This window comes from Drosophila novamexicana, unplaced genomic scaffold (assembly GCF_003285875.2).
Source record: "Drosophila novamexicana strain 15010-1031.04,08,12 unplaced genomic scaffold, DnovRS2.1 tig00000108-arrow-pilon, whole genome shotgun sequence".
Lineage (NCBI taxonomy): Eukaryota > Metazoa > Arthropoda > Insecta > Diptera > Drosophilidae > Drosophila > Drosophila novamexicana.
The window spans coordinates 4809509-4829888 of record NW_020824772.1 but is presented as its reverse complement, the minus strand read 5'-3'; the positions used below and the strand labels follow the sequence as shown (position 1 = coordinate 4829888).

The 20380-nt window shown below is 40.0% G+C and overlaps 1 protein-coding gene across 2 annotated transcripts in view; it reads left to right on the top strand.

Moving 5' to 3' along the window:
- LOC115772096 overlaps positions 1–20380 on the top strand; it is a 41099-nt gene that overhangs the window by 4914 nt on the left and 15805 nt on the right. The window contains exons 2-3 of one of the 2 annotated variants that reach the window (XM_030718058.1): positions 6496–6616; positions 14221–14931. In XM_030718058.1, coding sequence (XP_030573918.1) covers positions 14706–14931 — 226 coding nt within the window. In that variant the 5' untranslated portion in view covers positions 6496–6616; positions 14221–14705. The remainder of the gene's footprint in view (positions 1–6495; positions 6617–14220; positions 14932–20380) is intronic. The other variant, XM_030718057.1, reaches the window with a different exon arrangement.

Below are 20380 nucleotides of genomic sequence, written 5' to 3'. Positions count from 1 at the left end.
CAGAGTAAGATATTTTTAGCTGCGTTTTAAAGCGTTAATCCGCAGCAGACAAAATACGTAAAGCCCACAGCCGTCAGTTACAGACAGGCGAGATTTATTTATGATTTTAACATGGAGCGCCTTTAAAGTGGGGGGCGAGCCAAAAGCTAAGCCTCAAAACCAAAACAATCATCAAATAGAATCATAAAAACAGTTAGCAACGATAATAAATTTCAAACAGAAACATAAAAATGCTGCCACGTGGCAGCCGAGCGCGACATAAAAATCCCATCGATTTGTTCACCTCTCTGATATATACTCATACCCATACCCATACATATATACAAATACATTTATACGATACAAGACCCGATGAGCTATTTGCTAGGTGCCAGCCTCTGTGCTGAAATAATCCCTGCAAATCAGCAGTTTTGCTTTTAGGACACACGAAAAATTCGAATAATAAATCTTGAAACAATAAAAATTTACATTTTTATTAAGGCAAAAAAGTTTCTGCAATGCAATCAATGTTGCCGCACAATAATTTCATGCTAGCTGCCAAAGCGTCTACCTTGCGTATACGTAATGTGCCTTTTATTCATCCCAGCTAAATTGCATTGCATACATTACATCCAATTGAGTGAGAGCAATATTTGTCTATGACCGGACAGAAGACATAAGTACCATAAGTGCATGTTAATAAATCATTAGAATGCTAATAGATTTTATTTATCCATTTTATGTCTGTTATTTATAAGTAATACGCTTGTGTGTCCCGAATGGGCAGCAGAAAAGCTAAGCTAAGCACTGTGTTTAGCAGATTCACGGAAAACGAAATGAAGATAAATTGACGGGCACTGTCGAACATATTTTATGATCCTATTATAACCATTTATTTCTAAATCCATAAAAACATAAGCTATAATAGACTGCAAACTCCCATGACTCTACTTTGTACCGTGCTTCGCATCATTTTGATTATGGTGCCTTATTATGCCTTCTTTAATTGTGGATTATCATTTATTTTATATTATAGTTTCAGCTCTGGATTTATTAAAAAATCACCAAGTCTAATTCTGTTATTATATGATAATTTGCCTACCTCAAACTCATTAATATAAGAAAATGTGCTTAACTGCAATCTCCTTAATTAAATCCCCCACTTCAATTTCCAGACAAACCTCAGCAGCATAATTCATGTAATTTTCATTAAGCTACTAAGGCTACGGCTGCCGCCCCCTAAATATTATTATGAAACATACAAATTGCGTTAATTTTTAAGCATATTCCTTTTAAAAAATTGCTCAACAACATTTTACATATATTTTCTAGATTGCGTTGGGGCTCAAATATGAGTTCGCCAACGACAACAACAGCAGTTTTAAGTACTTGACATGAAAATTTCAGCAACACGCTCAATGAAATGCTACTCCAGCAATAACAACATAACAGGACGACGACGTAGTAGGCAATGCCCAACTGAAAAATTAAACTTATGGCGCAACGCACGCGAAAATTTGTGCTCCAGTGACCAACAAGGCCTGCTTGTTGTTGTAGCTGATGTGGCTGGTGCTGGTGCTGCTGCTGCTGCTGTTGCAGCACTGCTCCCCGCTGATGCTTATCATAGCCGCCTACAAGAAGAACAACATCAGTGGTGGCAGCAGCAGAGGCTTCGTGGCGAAAGCCACAACAACAATATGGTTACTGGTGCCGCGCCCAGCCAAATAATTTGCTGCCAGGCGCAGCTAATGACCAGCTTGTGTAAGTGCGAGGACAACGGCAACGACAACGACAACCACGATGACGATGACGACGGCGGTGAAAAATCAGGACAGCAACTCTGCTTTTGCTGCTGCTGCTCCCTCTGCCCCAGCCACAGCGAGCAACAACCACAACAACAATCACAAGTTTAGTTACAAGCAAAATGATGGGCATGAATTCATCATGGGAGGGCTCGTGCTGGCTGCTAGCCGCACTCTACGCTGCTCCCGCCTACTTCCCATTACTGAGCAGCCTTTGTGGAGCAAATTTAAAATAAAGTAACGACACAAAGTCGACCGGGCAGAGCGAGAGGGAGACAGAAGAGGGGTTAGGTGAGCAGATTGCTAAAGGAGCTGAAGCGGCATCGCTCGCTAATTTTATGCTCTTTTGTGATTTTTGTGCTCGCCTGCTGGACACACCCCGTGGCCGTGTTTAGTGTCAGCCTGCTCCCCCGTTGTCCGTCCTGGTCCTTCTGCCGCGCCCCACTAGCAAATGCAAACTTTGCGCGCTTTTGTCATTAGCGTTGATGGCTGTGACGTGGGCTGAGGCACCCGGAGCGCTGCCTTTTTGTCCTGTCCGCTTTTCATGTGTTGCGGTCGCCGTTTGTTGTTGTGTTTTGGTTTGTGGCCCCGCCAGTTTGGTTACTTTTAATGAGCGAGGCGCGGGTAGGGTGGGGAGGGGGTACGGGGAGCGTAGGGCGTGGCATAGCCACGTTTTGGGCACTCATTAAGTCGCGGTTATGCAGCTTTATTTTTGTTCACTTTCAACTTACTTTTAATGTAATGAAAGTGAATTATTTGCAAGAGAACCACATTTTTATGCTTTGCGCCCTAACCCCTATTCAGAGGCATCCTTATGATGTGGCTTTCGAGTACTCCGTAAGTAATGCCAACGAACTGACAGCTGATATCCAATTGCTCAATTTATTCCATGCTTACCTACACATTGCATTAAATGCATTTCCATTCTCTTATTTCGTTTCTATTGAAATCAGCGAAATTCATCTGAAATTATCTGCAATTTAGCATCCTTACATTTGGAGTGCACTCTTTAAGCATTTGAATACGTTCTAAATATATATTTAATCTGCTCTTCTTGCCGGTAGTAGCAGCTTTTCGGGTTGCTTTGACGCAATGAATTCACCAGCTCTACATTGAAGGGCGAAAAAAAAAACAAATTCCTTTTAATGTGCTTAGCATTTAGTCTTCAACATTATTATACTATAACATTTTAAAAATTCAGCTACGCTTAAGGATGCTAATTAAAAAACTTTATTTTTTAATCTGCATACAGTCGGATGAATAATAAAATAATACCACAACAACCCGTTAGGTCGCAAATCTAAGACACATTTATTGTATAATAAAATATGAGTTTATTTCTTTGTTAAATTTATGTCTTATTGTTTATTTAACAGAAGGATAAATACGTTAAATTTAGAGATCAACTCTTAGTTATTTCAAAAATGTTTAAAGTAACTAAAATGTGTTGAGAGTTTCTCAAAATAAGAATTATTATATTTATATATTTAGGTTCCGCAAAACGAATTAAACCAAAACGTGCAAGTTAAGTACATAGTGCATAGTGCATTGGTTGCAAATAACGTAAATTATTTCAATTTTCAATTTCCTTTCACATTGCACTCAGTTTTTAATCATCTGCACAAATGTTGTTCTAGCTCAAGGCATTTGTAGCCGTTTCTTAAATTGTTTGCAATGCAATTTATGCAAATTTTCCAGCAAGGTAAATGTAAATAAACAAATTGCAAAGCAGTTGCTGTCGCTTTGGCTGTCTCTTTCTCTCGTGCCGCTCTTGCCTTGTTTGCTGTGCAAATTTTCTTTAATTAGTGCGCCAAAATGTATGCAACAAGCTGGCGAACCGGCAGGCATAGACGCACTTTACAAGCGCTGCGGCAAGCCTGCTGTTGGCAAGGGAGTGGTAGGCAGTGGTGGGCAGAGGGGGTCTTCTAACACTACTCTGCAAGTTACAAGCTAGTGTAATGATGTGCTTATGTCAGAATATAGCTTGTAATGCTAACTCGGTATAATTTCAACGAAAGTCGTCGTTGCCAGCCACAGCAAAGCTACTGCCGCAGTAGATACTAAGTACACACGCATGCACACACACACATCCACACATAAACTAACACAGATGTCTAAAATATTTTGGCGGTTTTCTCGCAAAATTGAGCTAATATTTTAGTTGCGGGATAACATTGCCGCAGCACACGCTCGTCATTTTCTCTGCTAATTAGCGTCCACAACTGCGGCAGCAATCATATTGCCATGGAGCCGCCAAATGGTGCAGCTGTAGGACGTTGTCATGATTTTCGAAGAGCCCACTTAAATGGCCATCAAATACGCATCAATTGGTGGGCTCATAAAAATGAAGTCTACCAATGCATAAAACTTGACAATTTGTCGTCCGAAAACTCTGCCACTGTGCCAGTGTCTCGACAATCGTGCTTGGTCAAGTATTTTGCAAAACAATACGCCATTTTTACAACTTCTATTTGAGTCTGGTTGTAAAAGTTTTTTTTAGCCCCGGGCAGGTTTATTTTTTATTTTTTTTAACTATAGCAGCTTTTGCACCACTTGCAAAAAAAAAATAAAACAACCCAAGCAACAGTTAAGAGTACCTAACTGGAATATACCCTATGCCCAGTGCATGCATCATAAGTGAGGAATACATTCGCATTTGTATTAGAGACAGGGTTTTGCTATAATTGGCTAAGTTATATGCATAACCTATGGAGTTGAGCTCAGATAATGCTCAACACTATTTCATAGTTTAAATTATTATACAAATAAGTTTAATTGTCAACATTTTGAATAGAAAGCTAGCTTAGCTAGTGTTAAACTGGGCTTATCTTTTTAAGTTGTGTTGAAAGTCACCTTATGATTTGAATTTTGACATGATATGTATATAAATGTACACATGTTCGTCCTTTGCGCCTAGTCAAATAAATTTTTATAGAAATACTTATATAATTACAGGGTATTAAAGTAGAGAAATTCGGAGAAGAAAAAGGAAAATAGTTGGCAAGTTTATTAAAAGTTGCTGCAAGTTGTAGACTGTGCGAACTCTGGCATGACTCCCATAGATACATAGAGACTGAGTATATATACATATATATATTTATATGCATATATATATATATAAACATACAGCAAGTGGAGGAAGTGCGCGCTGACAGGCAACAACTGACAAATGCCAACGCTAACTCACTCAACTCCACGCAATATGAAATAAAAATGGCAAAAAGGTTGAGAAAAAAGATTTCAAATTTTGTTTTGCGTTTTCTTTTGTTTTGGTTTTTATTTTTCTTTTGTTTTTGCTGCTGGCACCATCTTTGAGCGGTTTTTTATTATTATTATCTTTGACCTGGGCCAAGGAGATGCTGCTGCTTCAAGTTTTATTTATGCGTAAAGTTTTTGGCCTTTTGTTGTGCATTTTGTGATTGTGTTTTGTAATTTTGCATTAAGGTCAGTGGGTTACACATAGACACTTTTGCATATGTGTGGCGCCTGGCTGGGACAGCAATTACATGATATATAGACTATATGTTAAGTGCCATCAACAATCAGAGAACAACATGCATATCATTAGCAATTCAAGGGAATGAGTGCTCATATTACTTGCTCCTTTAAATTCAAGCAAGTTCTGCAAGCGCGCAGGTGAAAATATGCGTAACCAAGATGTTGTTCGATGAACTTCTTAAATGTCCTGCGTGGACCAACCAACCTGCTGTTTACCTCTTACACATCTTAGCAAACAGAAGGAAGAGCTGGTTCAGCCCAGCATTCCATGGCGAGCTAGCATTGTTGATGATGACGACGATTAGATGCTGATGTCGGTGTCGTGGATGATACCTGTGTTTGCCTGGGCGTTCGCAGAACCATTCTGATTGAACACAACCAGTTTGAAATTGCTAAACACTCAGTCCGACAGACACACACGCACACACATATACATACAGACAAACAGAGAGTCACACGTACCTATTACGTGCTGTGACATTGCTGCTGACAACGGGCAAGTAAAAATTTAAACAGTTCTGTGTCCCGGTGCCGATTCAATCAATTGACAGCATTTCGCATGTGCTTCTCTCACTTTCTCATTCTCCCTCTCACTCTCTTTCGCTCTCTCTGTCTCTCTACATTTTTGTATGTATTGGGGAGTATCTCACATATCAAACACAAGCCGTTAAATGATTTTTAGCAAAAATCGAGCGGACATGACACACTCAAGTAGCTCCATCGCCTTCCCCTGCTCGGCTTGAGAAGCTTGCTCTCGGCACGTGATTGCTCAGCTCTTGGCCGTGCCTATCGTTGGCTGTGTACGAGTAGCTTGTCGAGTACGGCTCTCAAGTAATTTCCATTAAGTAAGTGTTTTGGCCCCTTAACTTAACATCAAATGCATTGGCATTGACAGTGATTGCATTAGTCGAATGGACAAGCTCTCGAGGAAATGCCTTTCTGAAAGCTGCTTACGCATCATTGTTATAGATTCCGGTTGGCTTAAAGACTGCTCTGTTTATGTTTTTTTTTCTTTTATTTTTTTATTTTTGTGTTTTTTGTTTTTATCGTAATGCTACCTGAACCAAAAATTATACAAACAACAGCTGGGCAGGGTAGGACATCTGGCTGCCATCAACATAATAACATAAATGTAGGCGTTGTCAACGCGACGCAACGTCGCAGCGCAGGCAGCAAAATTTCTCATCTTCAAATCGCTATTTCCGACAATTTCCAGGAAACGTAACATCCGCCCAAAGGAAGCTTTTGGCTTTTTGGAATCACAACATTGGTTGAATTTGACAACGTAGATGATGCTAATGGCGGCATTTTTGTGTGGGCATTTTTGGGAGAAGTAAGTAAGTGATCATTAAGCAAGTCGCGACAATACGGCTTATAAGAAATTATGCCAGAAACTCTTTTATTTATTATTTATTTAAAAATACCAATAGCTGCCAACCCAACGAAATCAATATTACATTTTAGAAAATCAAACTTTCCAATAGTGAATACTGAATAAATTGCAAAAAAAACTTATTATTTAAAATTGCACAGAGTGGTTGGAAACAAGTACTTCGGAGATTCGCATTGCATTTGAGCGCAGAACTGTAGGCGTTTGATTGTATTTGGCTGGGCATCCAAGCAATAAAAGAGCAATGATGCCATCTCAGACTCTAAGTCAAGAAAGTTGGCTTGGTCCAATACTATGCGCTAACTGTACTGTGTTCCCACAATTTCTCGGCTAACAACCTCCCTTGAATCATCAGTCGATTCAAATGCCCTCCTTAAGCTACTGGATAAGGTTCATGCCTTTTCGAGACCAAAGAGAAAGAGGAGAAATGGTTTGCAAATTGCATAAATGCACGCATGTCATGTTTACACACGCTTGATAAGTACCAGATCCACAAGTCGATGATGTTATTTAAATAGGCATATGTATAGGCAGGGGGCTAAAAAGGATACGCTGGACTTTTAGCCCACGATTTTCATTATTTTTGTTAGTCTTAAGATGGGAAGATATATGTTAACAAACGGTGCTTCTAACGGATACTCCCATTAGGCGGTGCCCCTCTTAAGCGGACAAAAATGTCCCGTATGTTGCTGTCCATCCAAGATGGTGTTCACTGTAATAACTTTCCCATTTTCTCAAAAGTTGTTCGTGTATAAAGATTCTTAGGTCTTCCTGGCGAATCATCCCAATTTGATCGATTCTTTTCCAAACGGGTTAAAAATTTCAATTTTTGCTAAAAACTAACTGCTTTTACGAATTTTAGATTATTGGGAAAAATTAAAAAAATGCTGCAAAGCGGCTGGGATTGCAGAAATAAACTTGAAGCTTTAGTGTATATTTAATTAAATATAATCTATAAAGAGTTGTCAAATCCAACTTCCCTAATGCTGGCAAAGCCTATGCTTTAAAGAATAAGAGGCATTTTCTTAACCCTAAATCACTTTTGCAGTTTTAAAAATAACTTTATTAGTATTTTTAGTACGCCAGGTATCTCTAAAGCTGTTGGAGGAGTAGCCATTCGCCTGCCCATTTGCCTGTTCCGCCTGTATCGACTTTTCAGATATCAATAGCTAGCAATGGTTGATTGGGGCAACAAGTAAGCCGAACGTAGTTCAATAACAGTTGATTCGATTAAGTTTCATCAAAGTGCACAACATCTGATGCTGCTAATGGAAACATGGTTGCCAATTTAAAATTTCAAACAAAGTTACTGCCAAAGAAGAAGGTGGAAGGAATCATTTGCTAAGTTTTATAGCTATTTCTCGTTTAAATAGTTTATGAGCTGCACAAATATGCTAGGTTAGTCGTTGCCAGTCTGCAAGTCTACTAAAATTGAACTAAAGTGGCAACTTTCAGCAAACAGATTTTCTTTTGTTTGTTTTGTATTTGATTTACCTCAGTTTCTTTGCCCCGCTGATTGCTGGCCTTTTTCTTTGCGTGGTGCCTTCTGATTGCTGTTTGGTTGTGCATGAAGTGGCTTGCTTTACGATTTTTCTCCACCTGCTGCTGCCTATCCTAAGCCTCCGAAATGCAGACAGCCGTAGTTCATTGCTTACTGGGTCAAGCATCTGTGCACAGAGGTGTAACAAACGACAACAATTGTTTTAGCCGAAAACCTTGCCCCGCACCCAAGTCCACACAAAAGCAATACAAACTGTTTCGGCCTTCACTCTGTTACAGCAGACTAGGGCTGTGGCTGTTATTCCTATTTGGGGCCCGCAAGTGCAAACTGTGGCCAAAAATCAAGTTCAGTTTTGTGCAGTCTGCCGTAAGACTCTCAAAGCCCAAACAACTGATGGGCTGACTACTTGGTCACTGACTGACTGACGGACTAGCTGCAATTCTGCCTTGTTTGCCTGAATTGAATGAGAACTAGGACTTGAAGAGAGCAATTGATATGCCTGGCTGCCAGCCGCAATGGGTCAGCTAGCAAACCAGGCGGGAGCATGACACTCATTTGTGGGTAGTGAATTTTTGGTCAACAAGCCGTGACCTTGTGCCGCTTCTAGCCCTGCGCATTGTTTTTGGCTATTGCTGAGAATATCGCTCTTATATTACTTGAACTCGGCGGGCTGCGGCTCTTATTGTTATAATGTGGCATACCCATTGTTGCAGCAGCGCCTGCTGTGTCTTACACTTCCGCTATCGCAGCTGTTGACACGCCCCATCTACCCCTGCTCGGCAGCAAGCCCCTCAGCATGGCCTTTTGATGAATCACTTTTTGGGGTCAGCTCCATGAAATATTTTGCTCCTATTGCGCTGCTGCTGCTGGTTTCTCACGCATTTAGGTTCGGTTCGGTTCTTGTCTTGTCATTGTTTGTTTAATTTTGTGTGAGCCGGATACCCCAGCGTGTTTTGCCATTGTCCTGCTGTCAACGAAATGCCAGCAGCAATCGCAGCTGTAAAGCACTTGGCCAAACGCAACGGGCGTCTTGGCCAAAAGAATAGGGGCGTGCCAGCACTCTCGTTATGTTTATGCCCCTGACAACAAAAGAAATTAAATTGCCAACACTGAAATTCAATTGTATCTCTCCTTAGGACTCCGCACTCAAAAATTGACAAAACGACAGCAAGACAGTCGGACAGCCAACGAACGATACAGAAAACAAGAGGAAGTAGCAGTGGAAGTAGCATAAAAGCTGGACAAATTCTGTCGATATTTACAATGGTTATTGCCACAATTTATTGGGGCATTGATTTTGCCTTCGCTCAGCCCACAAGGCTAGGAAGTCAACAATTTATTAAAAAGCGCGTACCGGAGCCATAAAAAGGTCAATGATTATTATGTTTCAAATGCAAATTCGCCATGCCGACCCACTGTCGAGTCCAAAGTAAATATAGAACGCAGCGAGGCTATCTTCCGCATAGACGTTGAAATTTGTTTGGATTTCGATGAGGCTGTTTTGAAGTGGTTGCCCTCGCGCTTGGCTTCCCTTTTCGAACTGGTCCTATATTATTTGATGGCGTTTTTGTGGTGCTTCGATGGAATTTTTTGTGCCGTGCGGACACAGAGAGCAAGAAGGCAATTTTATAGGCATTGGCCTAGTCATAGCAAAAAAACATTTATTTAAGTAAATAAAATAAAAAAAAATAAATAAATAAAATAAAACAAAATGGAATTTTCTTAAATGATATTTCTTAAATTAATTATGTTAATTTTTATACATTTAACAATAAATAATTGTATCTCATTTAATATTAATTATTTCAAAGGGAAATATTTACGACGCTGCTGAAATATATATTTAATAAATTAATGTAGAATATATAAGAACATTGGGCGTTCGGAAAAAACCTTTCAAAGCCACAAAGGAATTTAAATATAGCTTTTAATTTTTAATAATTTAGCAAGTGTTAAATATATTATCGCTCGTTGTTCATTGTTTTTTAGTGCCATATTTGAAGTCCTTAATTAAAAATCAACGCTCGTCATTACACATAACCATACAGATTTACTTGTGTATATATTTAAACTGTTATTAGCCCATGTACCCGACTCACCTGTCGCGTTCTACATAAAAATAAATTTAATCCCATGCACTGCAAATACAACATATAAATTTCTATCTGTTTACTCTGCGTATACGCGATACAAAAACAAACATTTGCGCATTTCAACATTTGCCGCAGGCGAAACAGTGCGATGCATGTGGTGGCAATGGCACAGTTGCAACTTGTATAGTGTTGCAAGTATCGCATGTACAAGGCTGCTTGTGCGCGAGAATGTGCGAGCTTGTGAATATGCATGTGCTACGCACAATGCTGTATTTGGCTTGCCGTTTGATTTATCATTTGTATTACATATCCCTGGTGCGGCACACAATGCTAATTAGTGCATTTAATGTTAAATGCTAATCAAAACAGCCGTTTGAGTTTACACTCGGTTAGAGGTCAAAACGATTAAACAAGATCCCAGGCATTGTTATGAAACTTTGTGATAAAGTAGGGGCACCAGCGGGTAGGCAGCGTGGCCAAATACATACCAACAAATCAAATCAGAGCAGCGTTTCACGACAAAATCTTATGAATAAACAACTAGATACCGGCCTCATAAATATGCGCATTTCAAAAGGGCACAAACAGAACAAAGCAGAAAAAAAGAAAAACACTTTTCAATTTTGGCAAAACAACAATGTAAATTTGATGATATGCAGCCGAGTGTAAAGAATCAGACACCAAAATGTTAGAACAGTCATGCTAAGAGATTGCGCGACGATACCCTGTAGGAAGGTACTCGCGGCACAACGCTGTTTTTCACCGCTATTCTAAAGGCTTCTAATTAGTTTCTTGTTTGATTTATTGGGCTTAAGAGGCTTCGGATAGTTTCTGAATTTAAGCGGATGAACTGGCTACATCATCGAGACCTTTGACGACTCTGTATTTAATATTTTAATGGTATATAAGCCGTACAAGACTCTAAGCTGACTAAAATAATGACTTGCTATTGTACAAATTTAATTGCATTTGAAATGCTTATAATTGAAACCAAGGTAAAGGATACAAAATTTCACATGAAACTGAAATTTCGACACAGCCAGAGAAAGATACAGTGACAGTAGACTAGACAAACAGGCCGAGCAAACTGTCGACCGACCGACCGACCGACTTGTAACCGGAAATTGTCAGCAGCAGTCTTGAAGGGCAGCTATGTTTGCGTGTGTAGCCGTGTTGGTATAATGTGCATGTATGAGAGAATTATTATCTTGTACTTGCCCATGTCAAAGACAATTTGCATCTCTGAGTCTGACAAAGGGCGATGCGTTCGATAGCAGACGACGGGCCTCTCCGTGGGGCGTTGTCACTGCATGTTGCTAGCTAACAATTGAGTGGCACAATAAAGCATCAAGGTGCTGGCATATGTGTCTCGGTTTCTGTATCTGCGACTATGTATTTTAATGGAGCAACAATGTGCAGGGCTGTCATGTTTGATGTGCTCTTGTAATTGAAAGCAGTGGGAACACATGTAGTTATTTAAATAAAAAGGACCAAAGAAAATATTAAATAAAAATTTCTTCAAGAAATGCAAACAACGAAGGATTCAATGGAAGTGCTTTATGAGAACGATTTAATATGAATCTTTTCATTACCCAGCACTATTTTCAAAAAGTGTGTATGTATGAGAAAATAATAATTCTTTCACGTGCCCTTGTCAAAGTACATTTACATTGCCTGATCTGACAGAGGTCAATGCATTCCATAGAACCTCTGCGTGGAAGCAGCGTCACTGTGTGTTGCTAGCTATCAATTGGGTGGCACAATAAAACATCTAAATGCTGGCAAATTGATCGATCGATTTAATATCAAACAGCAATAACCAATACTAGTTTTATGCAGTGTTGTAGGTTTCGTTTTTATTATTCTACCGAGAACACTAAGAAGTATTTAAAAAAGCGGGAAAAGCGCAGTTCTATGAATAGAGGGCCAAATCAAAAACATAACCAAGTGATTATCGGTCTCATTATCAACTAATTGCAGTTTCTTTCTTTTTTTCTAGTTTCCTACAGCAAATTCAGCATTAGTGAGACTTTAATAACTTTCCCTGTTAAATAATTCATTTTAGTTCACACAAACCATCTAATATCACAAATATACACAACTAGAGTGGGGGCACGGCCTTGAAAGCGGAAACACATAACAAAAGTGTAATTAAAAGATCCCAAAAGTCGACACATTACATAGCGCGTGTCTCTACCAGCGTGTTGTGGAAGCTACATGAAGATTCCCCCAATGCCTGCGGCCGACTGCCGCTCCTTCCATTTAATTGTGTGGTTTTCCACGCGTTTTTATGTGTTTCAATTTTCATTGGAGCACTAAAATTTGTCGCTCACAAACGGCGTCGTCAATGACAGCGCCATGACGCGCACATGGAGCAGTTCCCTTTGCCTGGCATACTCCAAACTCCTGGTAAAATAATAACATAATAACAACAAAAGCGAACACAACGACAGTCGAGCGGGCTAATAAACACTTTTATAAAATTCTCAAATCGCACGTGTTGCGCTTGTCAAGGGGTTGCGTGTAGCACAATAAAATAGCTAAGTGCATGGGCATGTTCTGCCATATATGGAAGCTTCTATAGGGTATGCATGCATATATATATATATAAATATGTACGGATATGCATTATGTTATTTATGTTGTCGTTTTTATCTGCATGCTCTGTATTAAGGTGTGCGGGCGACCATAAAAGCCGGGCGAAGCAACTGCAGCAGTTGCAGCATGACATCGATAAGCTGCCACAGCCAGTGCCAGTGCCACTGCCATTGCCACAGTCATTGCCAGAAAGAATGCAGCGTGTGTTCCACATAAAGTTGGCAATTTGACATGGCCACCAAGACTGGTGGTTATGTGTGTGTATGTCTGTGGTGCACTGCAGCAGCTGAGTGCTGGTAACTAATGAACGTTATGAATGTTTGGCGAAATGCTTTTGCCAATTGGAGTCAGTGCACTTGAGAGGCGGTAACCGTGGCAGGGGTTGAGGGGTGGGGGTGCCCAAAGTGGCATTTTATTTATGATGTGCGACCTTCAAGGCGCACAGCACACTACAGACCCTAACCAGCGCCGCACAGACGCACATTACAACCACTTGTGCGGCGGCGATTATGCATCCTGACGAGTGGCTGGCACAAAGGCGTGCATTGAGCAGAGAGAAACAAAGGCTGCAAATTTCTTGCTTGAACGCATGTCAATTTGAGGGTAGCTGAGTAATTGAAACTTAAATAAACAAACTGCTGCAACAGTCCGCAGCAGCACGTCGCATGTGGCAACACAGTAACGAGTCACGGGTAGCGGCTACATTGAGTGGCAGCTAAAATTGTGCTTGATGCACAGAATGGAGGCAGCTTGTGAAAGGCATCGCACACTTATCCTTGCAGCTGAGGCTCAAGTGCCAGCAGCTACTTGTGCACAGCCCCATTAGTGTAAACAAAAACAAAATTGTGGCTGCTAAACCGCATGTTGCGTTTGTTGTTGCCATTGCACAAAATCAAGCAAATGGCTTTCTTTCTTTTTTCAATTTTTATTTTGTGTCTTCTGCTTTTTTTTTTTTTTTTTTTTTTGATGTTGCAACATAATATTTATTATTGTTTGTCATGTTTGCTTTGCATTGCTTCCTGTCTACTGCCGCAGCACCAGCTACTTATCAACTTGCTTGGCAACAATGTTTCAGCAGCATTGTTGCTGTGGCTCGCAACATTTTCAGCGTGCTAATTTTGGATTTGTTGCCCGCCTACGTCCCACCATAATTTTGGGGTGTGTTTCGCAGCAGTCTTGAAAGCAGAAGCGGCAACAAACAATTTTCAGTCGTTTGTCAACTTGTCCTAGGCACGCTTCAGACCGGCAAACTGTGTTCAGCATCGCGCAGTTGTTTGCGTTGGCCAACAAAATCATTTTACGAATATCACAATATCAACAACAATAACTAAACAACAGTGTTTATTCTTGCACTTGCAGCGCACTTCCGGCAACAACAGCTGGATGCACACTAACAATTAGCTGAAACGAAAATCGTTGCCGCATTAAATTCAATTCCGTGGATTATAATCAGTAAAAGTGAAAGACTGGGCCCAAATGGACGCCATCCAAACAAACGAAAAACAATTAAAAGCCGGAAATTGAGTTGTTAACAGAAAGCGAAACAGCAACAAAAAACAAAAAATGTGCAAATTTGAAAAGTGCAAATCAAACGCAAATTTCTGTGAAAACAAACGACGCTGAGTCGAGGGCCAAATAAATTTTAAATTATCTGGCTGCTTATTAGGGGCAACTACTCGAGTGGCGGCAGCCGATGGCTGATGAGCGAATCCGCCAAGCATTCAAAGCAAATCGTGACCATAACGCGCATTAATAATTCGCATATTCCCCAATCGCCAACTATAAACAGTCTCTGTGCTCCGGCCGACAAGCGGCGCAGCGTGTGAAGTTGAAGTGTTTATTGAATGCGCCGCAAATGTTGCCTGTCTGCGAGTGAAAGACACTGCTCGACCCCGATCATGTTGGTGCCGCAAACGCCCAGCGGCTTGTCAGCCAACGCTCGCAAAATGACACAGCAACCCTTGGGACATGGACCTCGACATTCGCGAAAGCAACGCCAGAACCGATGGACGGCAAGAAACTGTTGGATCTTGCATGCAGTTTTCCTGATCATCACGCTTTCGACAATGGGTGAGTTGTGGATACTATTTATGTTCTTAATGAAGGGCTTTAAAAAGCAAGACTAAATAGGTCTTGTATATACTGGGCTTATTCAGAAAGGGAAAAGGATATATATATATTCTCCGTCTTGCTGTCCGTAAACCTGAAGCTTGGAATATGTGTTTATGAATAATCGCGTTAGACAAAATGTCAAGCTTGTATATCCCGTATTGGTGACATGGTCAACTTATGATTTAGGACTATTAACGACCTTCTATAAGAATCGATGGACACTTAAAAGATTTGGCAGTTAGCACGTTGTAAGCGTTTGTGGTTTTAAGCTTCTGTTGCTTCAACTGCAACCTTCTTACTTGCTTTTACGGATTAAATGTCATATATAAATATGTGTCTCATCAGATAAGTGTATGCTTTGACGCACATATCCTTTTGTAAACAATTGATATACATTTATTCTATTGCATTATTTATAAATGGTTGCGATATGCTGTAGACAGTAGAGTCTAGCTACAACAAAATGTGCTGGTATGAATCTCTTCACTCTTTACTTTACCTTTTTGCAGCCCAGGCGGTCTGGGCCAGCCCTGTCCTAGGCACCTTGTTACGAAAAATACCAAATGAAAATTAAATTGACGTATTTAAAAATGTCGACTCGGTTAGTGGTAAATTTCTAGAAATTACAAATTTTGACAAACAAAAACTATAAGAAGAAAAATACCTGCGGGGCAGCTATCAAAGTCAACTGTATGCAGCTTTGCCGACAACAGTAAAAAGCCTTAAAAGGCATACTTTTTAACTAAAACAAAAATAGGGGTTATTCTTAAACAATATAAAAAACAATATTTACGATGTTTTTTCCCAGAAAATCAGGAAAAATAGAAAGTAATAACATTTTAATGTTTAGTTGATATCAACGAAGTTTATATGACTTACTTCTAGACTTTGTTTTAAAGCACCGGTAAATAAAATCGGCTATTATTAGTCATAAATGAAATCACATTTCAAAACAGCCTAGAAAAATTGTATCTATATTTGACATTTGGTAGAAGAAAAAGAAAAGATTGGAGCATAGAAAAAGTAAGGTTGCAGCAGTATCTGTTTTTGGCTGTAACTTATTGTAAAATGCATTAAATTTTAAATACTTGCTAGCCTCAAGTTTTTAAAAAAATCTTTTATTTATTTTACCATGTATTTGTAAAAAAGAGGAAACATGTTGATTGTTTTGATTAAGTCCAGGGGAAGTATGTAAGAAAGAGATGGCTTGTGGCAAAAGTTGGACACTTTACTGATACTATTGTTGTATTGTCATGATTTTCTTAAAGCGTGAAGTCAACTGCATCGACTTTCCAGCAAAAGGAAGTCATAGAAATTTTCGAAACGTATAGTGCTTCTCAATTAAATGGCTGAAGTGTGCTCTCGAGCATTACAATCAGACAACAGCTAAACAGCTACTAGACAGACAGTCGGACGGATAGGATAAAATTAAAAGAATGTCACACTCTCAAGATACAGCAATAAAAACAACATCAACAGCACTGAAGTGGGAGAGTCGCAGCAAATGACATTTGAAACAAACACTTTTGCCATAATAAAATACAAATAAAATAACAACAAGAACAACAAGAGGAACCACTTGATAGCGGTAAATGGGCCACACGATTGACGAAGCATAGGAAATCCACTTGAGAGCGGGTGACATTAAAAGCGGCAAACCATTAAAAGGATTGACAGCCAGCAAGAGGGGCTGGACCAAGCCGGGGAGGTGCCAATGACAGAGCGACAGGCGTCGATGTGCCATGCCAGGCAGTCAGCCAAACCGACAGAGCGACAGATCCACGGATAGATAGATGGATAGATATACAACGGGTAAAGACTGCAGCCAACTGTCGACGGCATTCCGTAAACGAAACGCAATCGAAATAGAAGTCGAAATCAAAGCCCTATCACAGTGCTGCTTAGTGGGCCGTTTTAGTTGTTGTTGTTGTTGCACTAATGTCAATGCTAAATGCTGGCAAAAAAAACTTTGAATGGTGTTGGAGGCAGCTCCGCCCTCCCAAAAGCAGCTCATTTGCCGCTGCCTAAACCATCGCCATTGGCATCGCAACGCAAATCTGTGCTCGTTGCTGCAATGTCCACGTGGTCACTGATGAACAGTGACACGCTTAAGGCCTCAGCAGGGCAGCAGCCGTGCAGCACATTTCAATGGGATTATTGTGGCCATTGTTGTGTGTGTGTGTCTTTTTCGGGTGTGCACTGCAAGCTGTTGTGGAATGAGAGGTAGAGGGTAGGCATTGAGATTTGAGAGTGCTGCACATTGTTGTACTTAGCTGTATGCCTGTTGAGAGCTCTAAGCAATGTGAAGATTTGCCATAGCCCAAATATAGGAGGAATGCAGTGCGGCAGTTTATTAAATGGAGCTGTTAATGCACGGGCTTAATGGGTTTTGGGGCACAGGGCCGTGGCATCCAAATGGAATTAGGTTTATAAATGTTTAGAAACAACTACAAAAGATATATGAGGGAGTCAAGGAAGTGCTATAAATACACTCAAATAAAGTGGGATTTATGTGCAATACTGAACCAGGCCCTAAATAAGAACGTTGTGTTGCATCAGCTAGTTTCAAAAATTGCTTCTCTTTTGATGATAAATGTCTGCGAAATGATTTGCATATGCACACAGCACAACAATTAAACCACAATTTATCGGAAATCGGAAATGGATGCTGTTCATATAAGTACACACACAAAACCGCATGCTAAGCGATTTATATTCCCGTATTTTTAATCCATACAGACAATCAACTAAAATTTGACATACCATTTGGCTCAGTCGAACGCTTTGAACCAGAAGCGCAAACTGCTCACTGACATTGTCAGCCCGACTGCATATGCGGGAAATGCGAATATGCGGAATGGTACGACAAATGGGGGGAAGTGTGCAAAGCAATTGGAATAACACAAATAATAAAATGGCGTTTCAAAATGCTGTTGGCAAATATTATTAAATTTTAATTGCAAAATAATATTGACATGCGGCTAACAAATTACAAATAAAATATTGAAATTTCACGGTGATCCGCACATGAAAAAGGCAAGGCATAAATTTCCAAATGCGTGCGTTGATAAATTTTTGGACAGGAATTTGCGTCAAAATTATGCACGGCATGCGAAAATTGCATTGAGTTGAAGGGGCGCAAAGGTGTGTGTTGCTGCGGTCTCTCATTATATTTATTTTTAATGCAATTTGGTATCTGTGTTGTTGTTGTTGTTGTTTTGTTGCTCGTTTGCTGCTTTGACCCTCCATAGAACGGCATTTAGGATTTGTATCTGAATCTGCTTTTGTTTGTTTGTGTATTTGCTTGTTTGTTTGTTTGTCGTTGCCATAAAACGCAATTATCGCGCACAAACAAACCAAGCGGATCACAAGCACATTAATGCCAGTACAAAAACAACTGCACTTACACAGTTGGTTACACACACACACACATACACACTCGCGCACACATCTGCAGCCTGAATGTCAGCTTGAATTTCAAAAGCTGCAAAAGTTGTCACCATCAACGCAGCATTTCCACATTTTGCTTTTCCATAATTAACTTATATTGTACATTAGCAACAGATTTTGTTTATTAACGCGTATGCTTTCAGTAATGCCCACGCCCACGCCCAGCCTCACCCAGGTCCTGATCCAAGTGCCTTAATGTGTGCCGGGGCCACGGGGCGCATACTTATATTTTGGCATTGCCCGCGAGCTTATTTATTTTCTGTTTGTGGTTTGTTCTAACAGCTAGGGCGCAACGGGGCGGTACGCGATGTGGGGCGAATTCGTTTGTGTGTATTCCTGGCATCGCATAATTTATTTATCATTAGCGCAATTCGGCAAAGCAGGAATGTTGTGCGTGTGTATGAGTGGCCATATAAGATGCTGGCAGGCATAGCTGCGTGTTTTCCTAAATAGTTGAAATAATTTGGCCAATTAGTCCAATTGTGGGATGCCAGAAGCAATTCTAAATAAAAAAAAGAGAGATGCTCCAAATGGAATGCTATTACAATATAACAAAAATACAGTTAAAAATTCGAATTTGAATGACGAAGCATAAATGATAAATAAATATAAAATTTGATTAATTTAAGTAAATCAAAAACATTGTGAAGAACTTTTAGCTGAATTGAAAACTGTTAGAAAACTCTCAATATTATTGAATTTTTACTTTTGATTCAATTCAGTCGTGCTTTATACGCTCATTCATATTGGCGTATCATTCATTTATGTATATTCACCCACAGCTATTCTAATATTTACGCTGATTTACTGTACCTCGTTCGATATTTATACGTAGTCGCACTCTCCACTCACGCAACCATCTGGAAATTCAATATTTCACGTTTAATTAAGCTGCAACAGCATTGAAAAAAAAAAAAAAAATCAAATAATAGCGTTAAAAAAAGACTAAAATCACAACGACAAAATCGCAACTGCCACACAAAAATGTTTTGGCTGCCACTCCCAACGTGCCAACCAAATAAATATGCAACAAAAATACTCGTGGCCCTGCATTCGTGGTGCAAACAGTGTGCGAAATGCAGCAGCCGCAGCAAAAACGCCGTAAACTTTTAACAATTGCAAAAACCCACTGCAAAATAAAGTGAAACAAAGGCAAAACACTAAAAACTACTGCGGGCAATAAATCTGCAACGGGTAGCGGGGCGAAACAACTGCCAACAGTAACAGCACCATTGGCAACAACAGCAGCAACAACAACAGCAGCAGCTGCACAAATGTTGCAAGGGCGTTTGCATAAACACATTTACACACACACACACACATTCACATACTCACACACAGCAACAATTGGATGTGCCTGCTGCGTAAATAACTAATAAGGCCCTAGAATATTTTTGGAGTATAATTTAGGAACAGCAACAAAAAACAACACACAATAAGAAGAGCCAGCTATGAGCTATGTTGAAAACAAAGCATAGAGTCCAGCAAATGCAATCGTTGATCATGGCATACAGTTTGTGTGTGCTTGTGTGTTTGTGTGTATGGCGCGTTCCCATAACTTAATTAAAATTATGAATATTTTTGTTGGCTAGGATTACGAGCAATGCTGGTAACTGGCAATATGGCAAAAAGTATGCCACAGCAAATGCGCTTTTTGCAATGTTGTTGAGTAAACAGACAAACAAACAGCAACATCAATTTATGCATAAATCACATGGCACAAAAACGCAGCCAGATTGTAAGCTAGCAGGATATGGATGCTTTCACAACGCCAGCCAAAACAGACTACAGATCAGCCCTGCATCCTCTAGCCAACTGTCCAATGCATTTTGCGTCATGGTCGTGCATAGAATTTGTTAGCAAAAATTAAATTTCCGTATGCCAATGTCGCTTATCTAAATTCTGTTTCTCAGTTACGCCTGGTTTTGATGTTGCTCTTGGCCATATTTTAAATTAA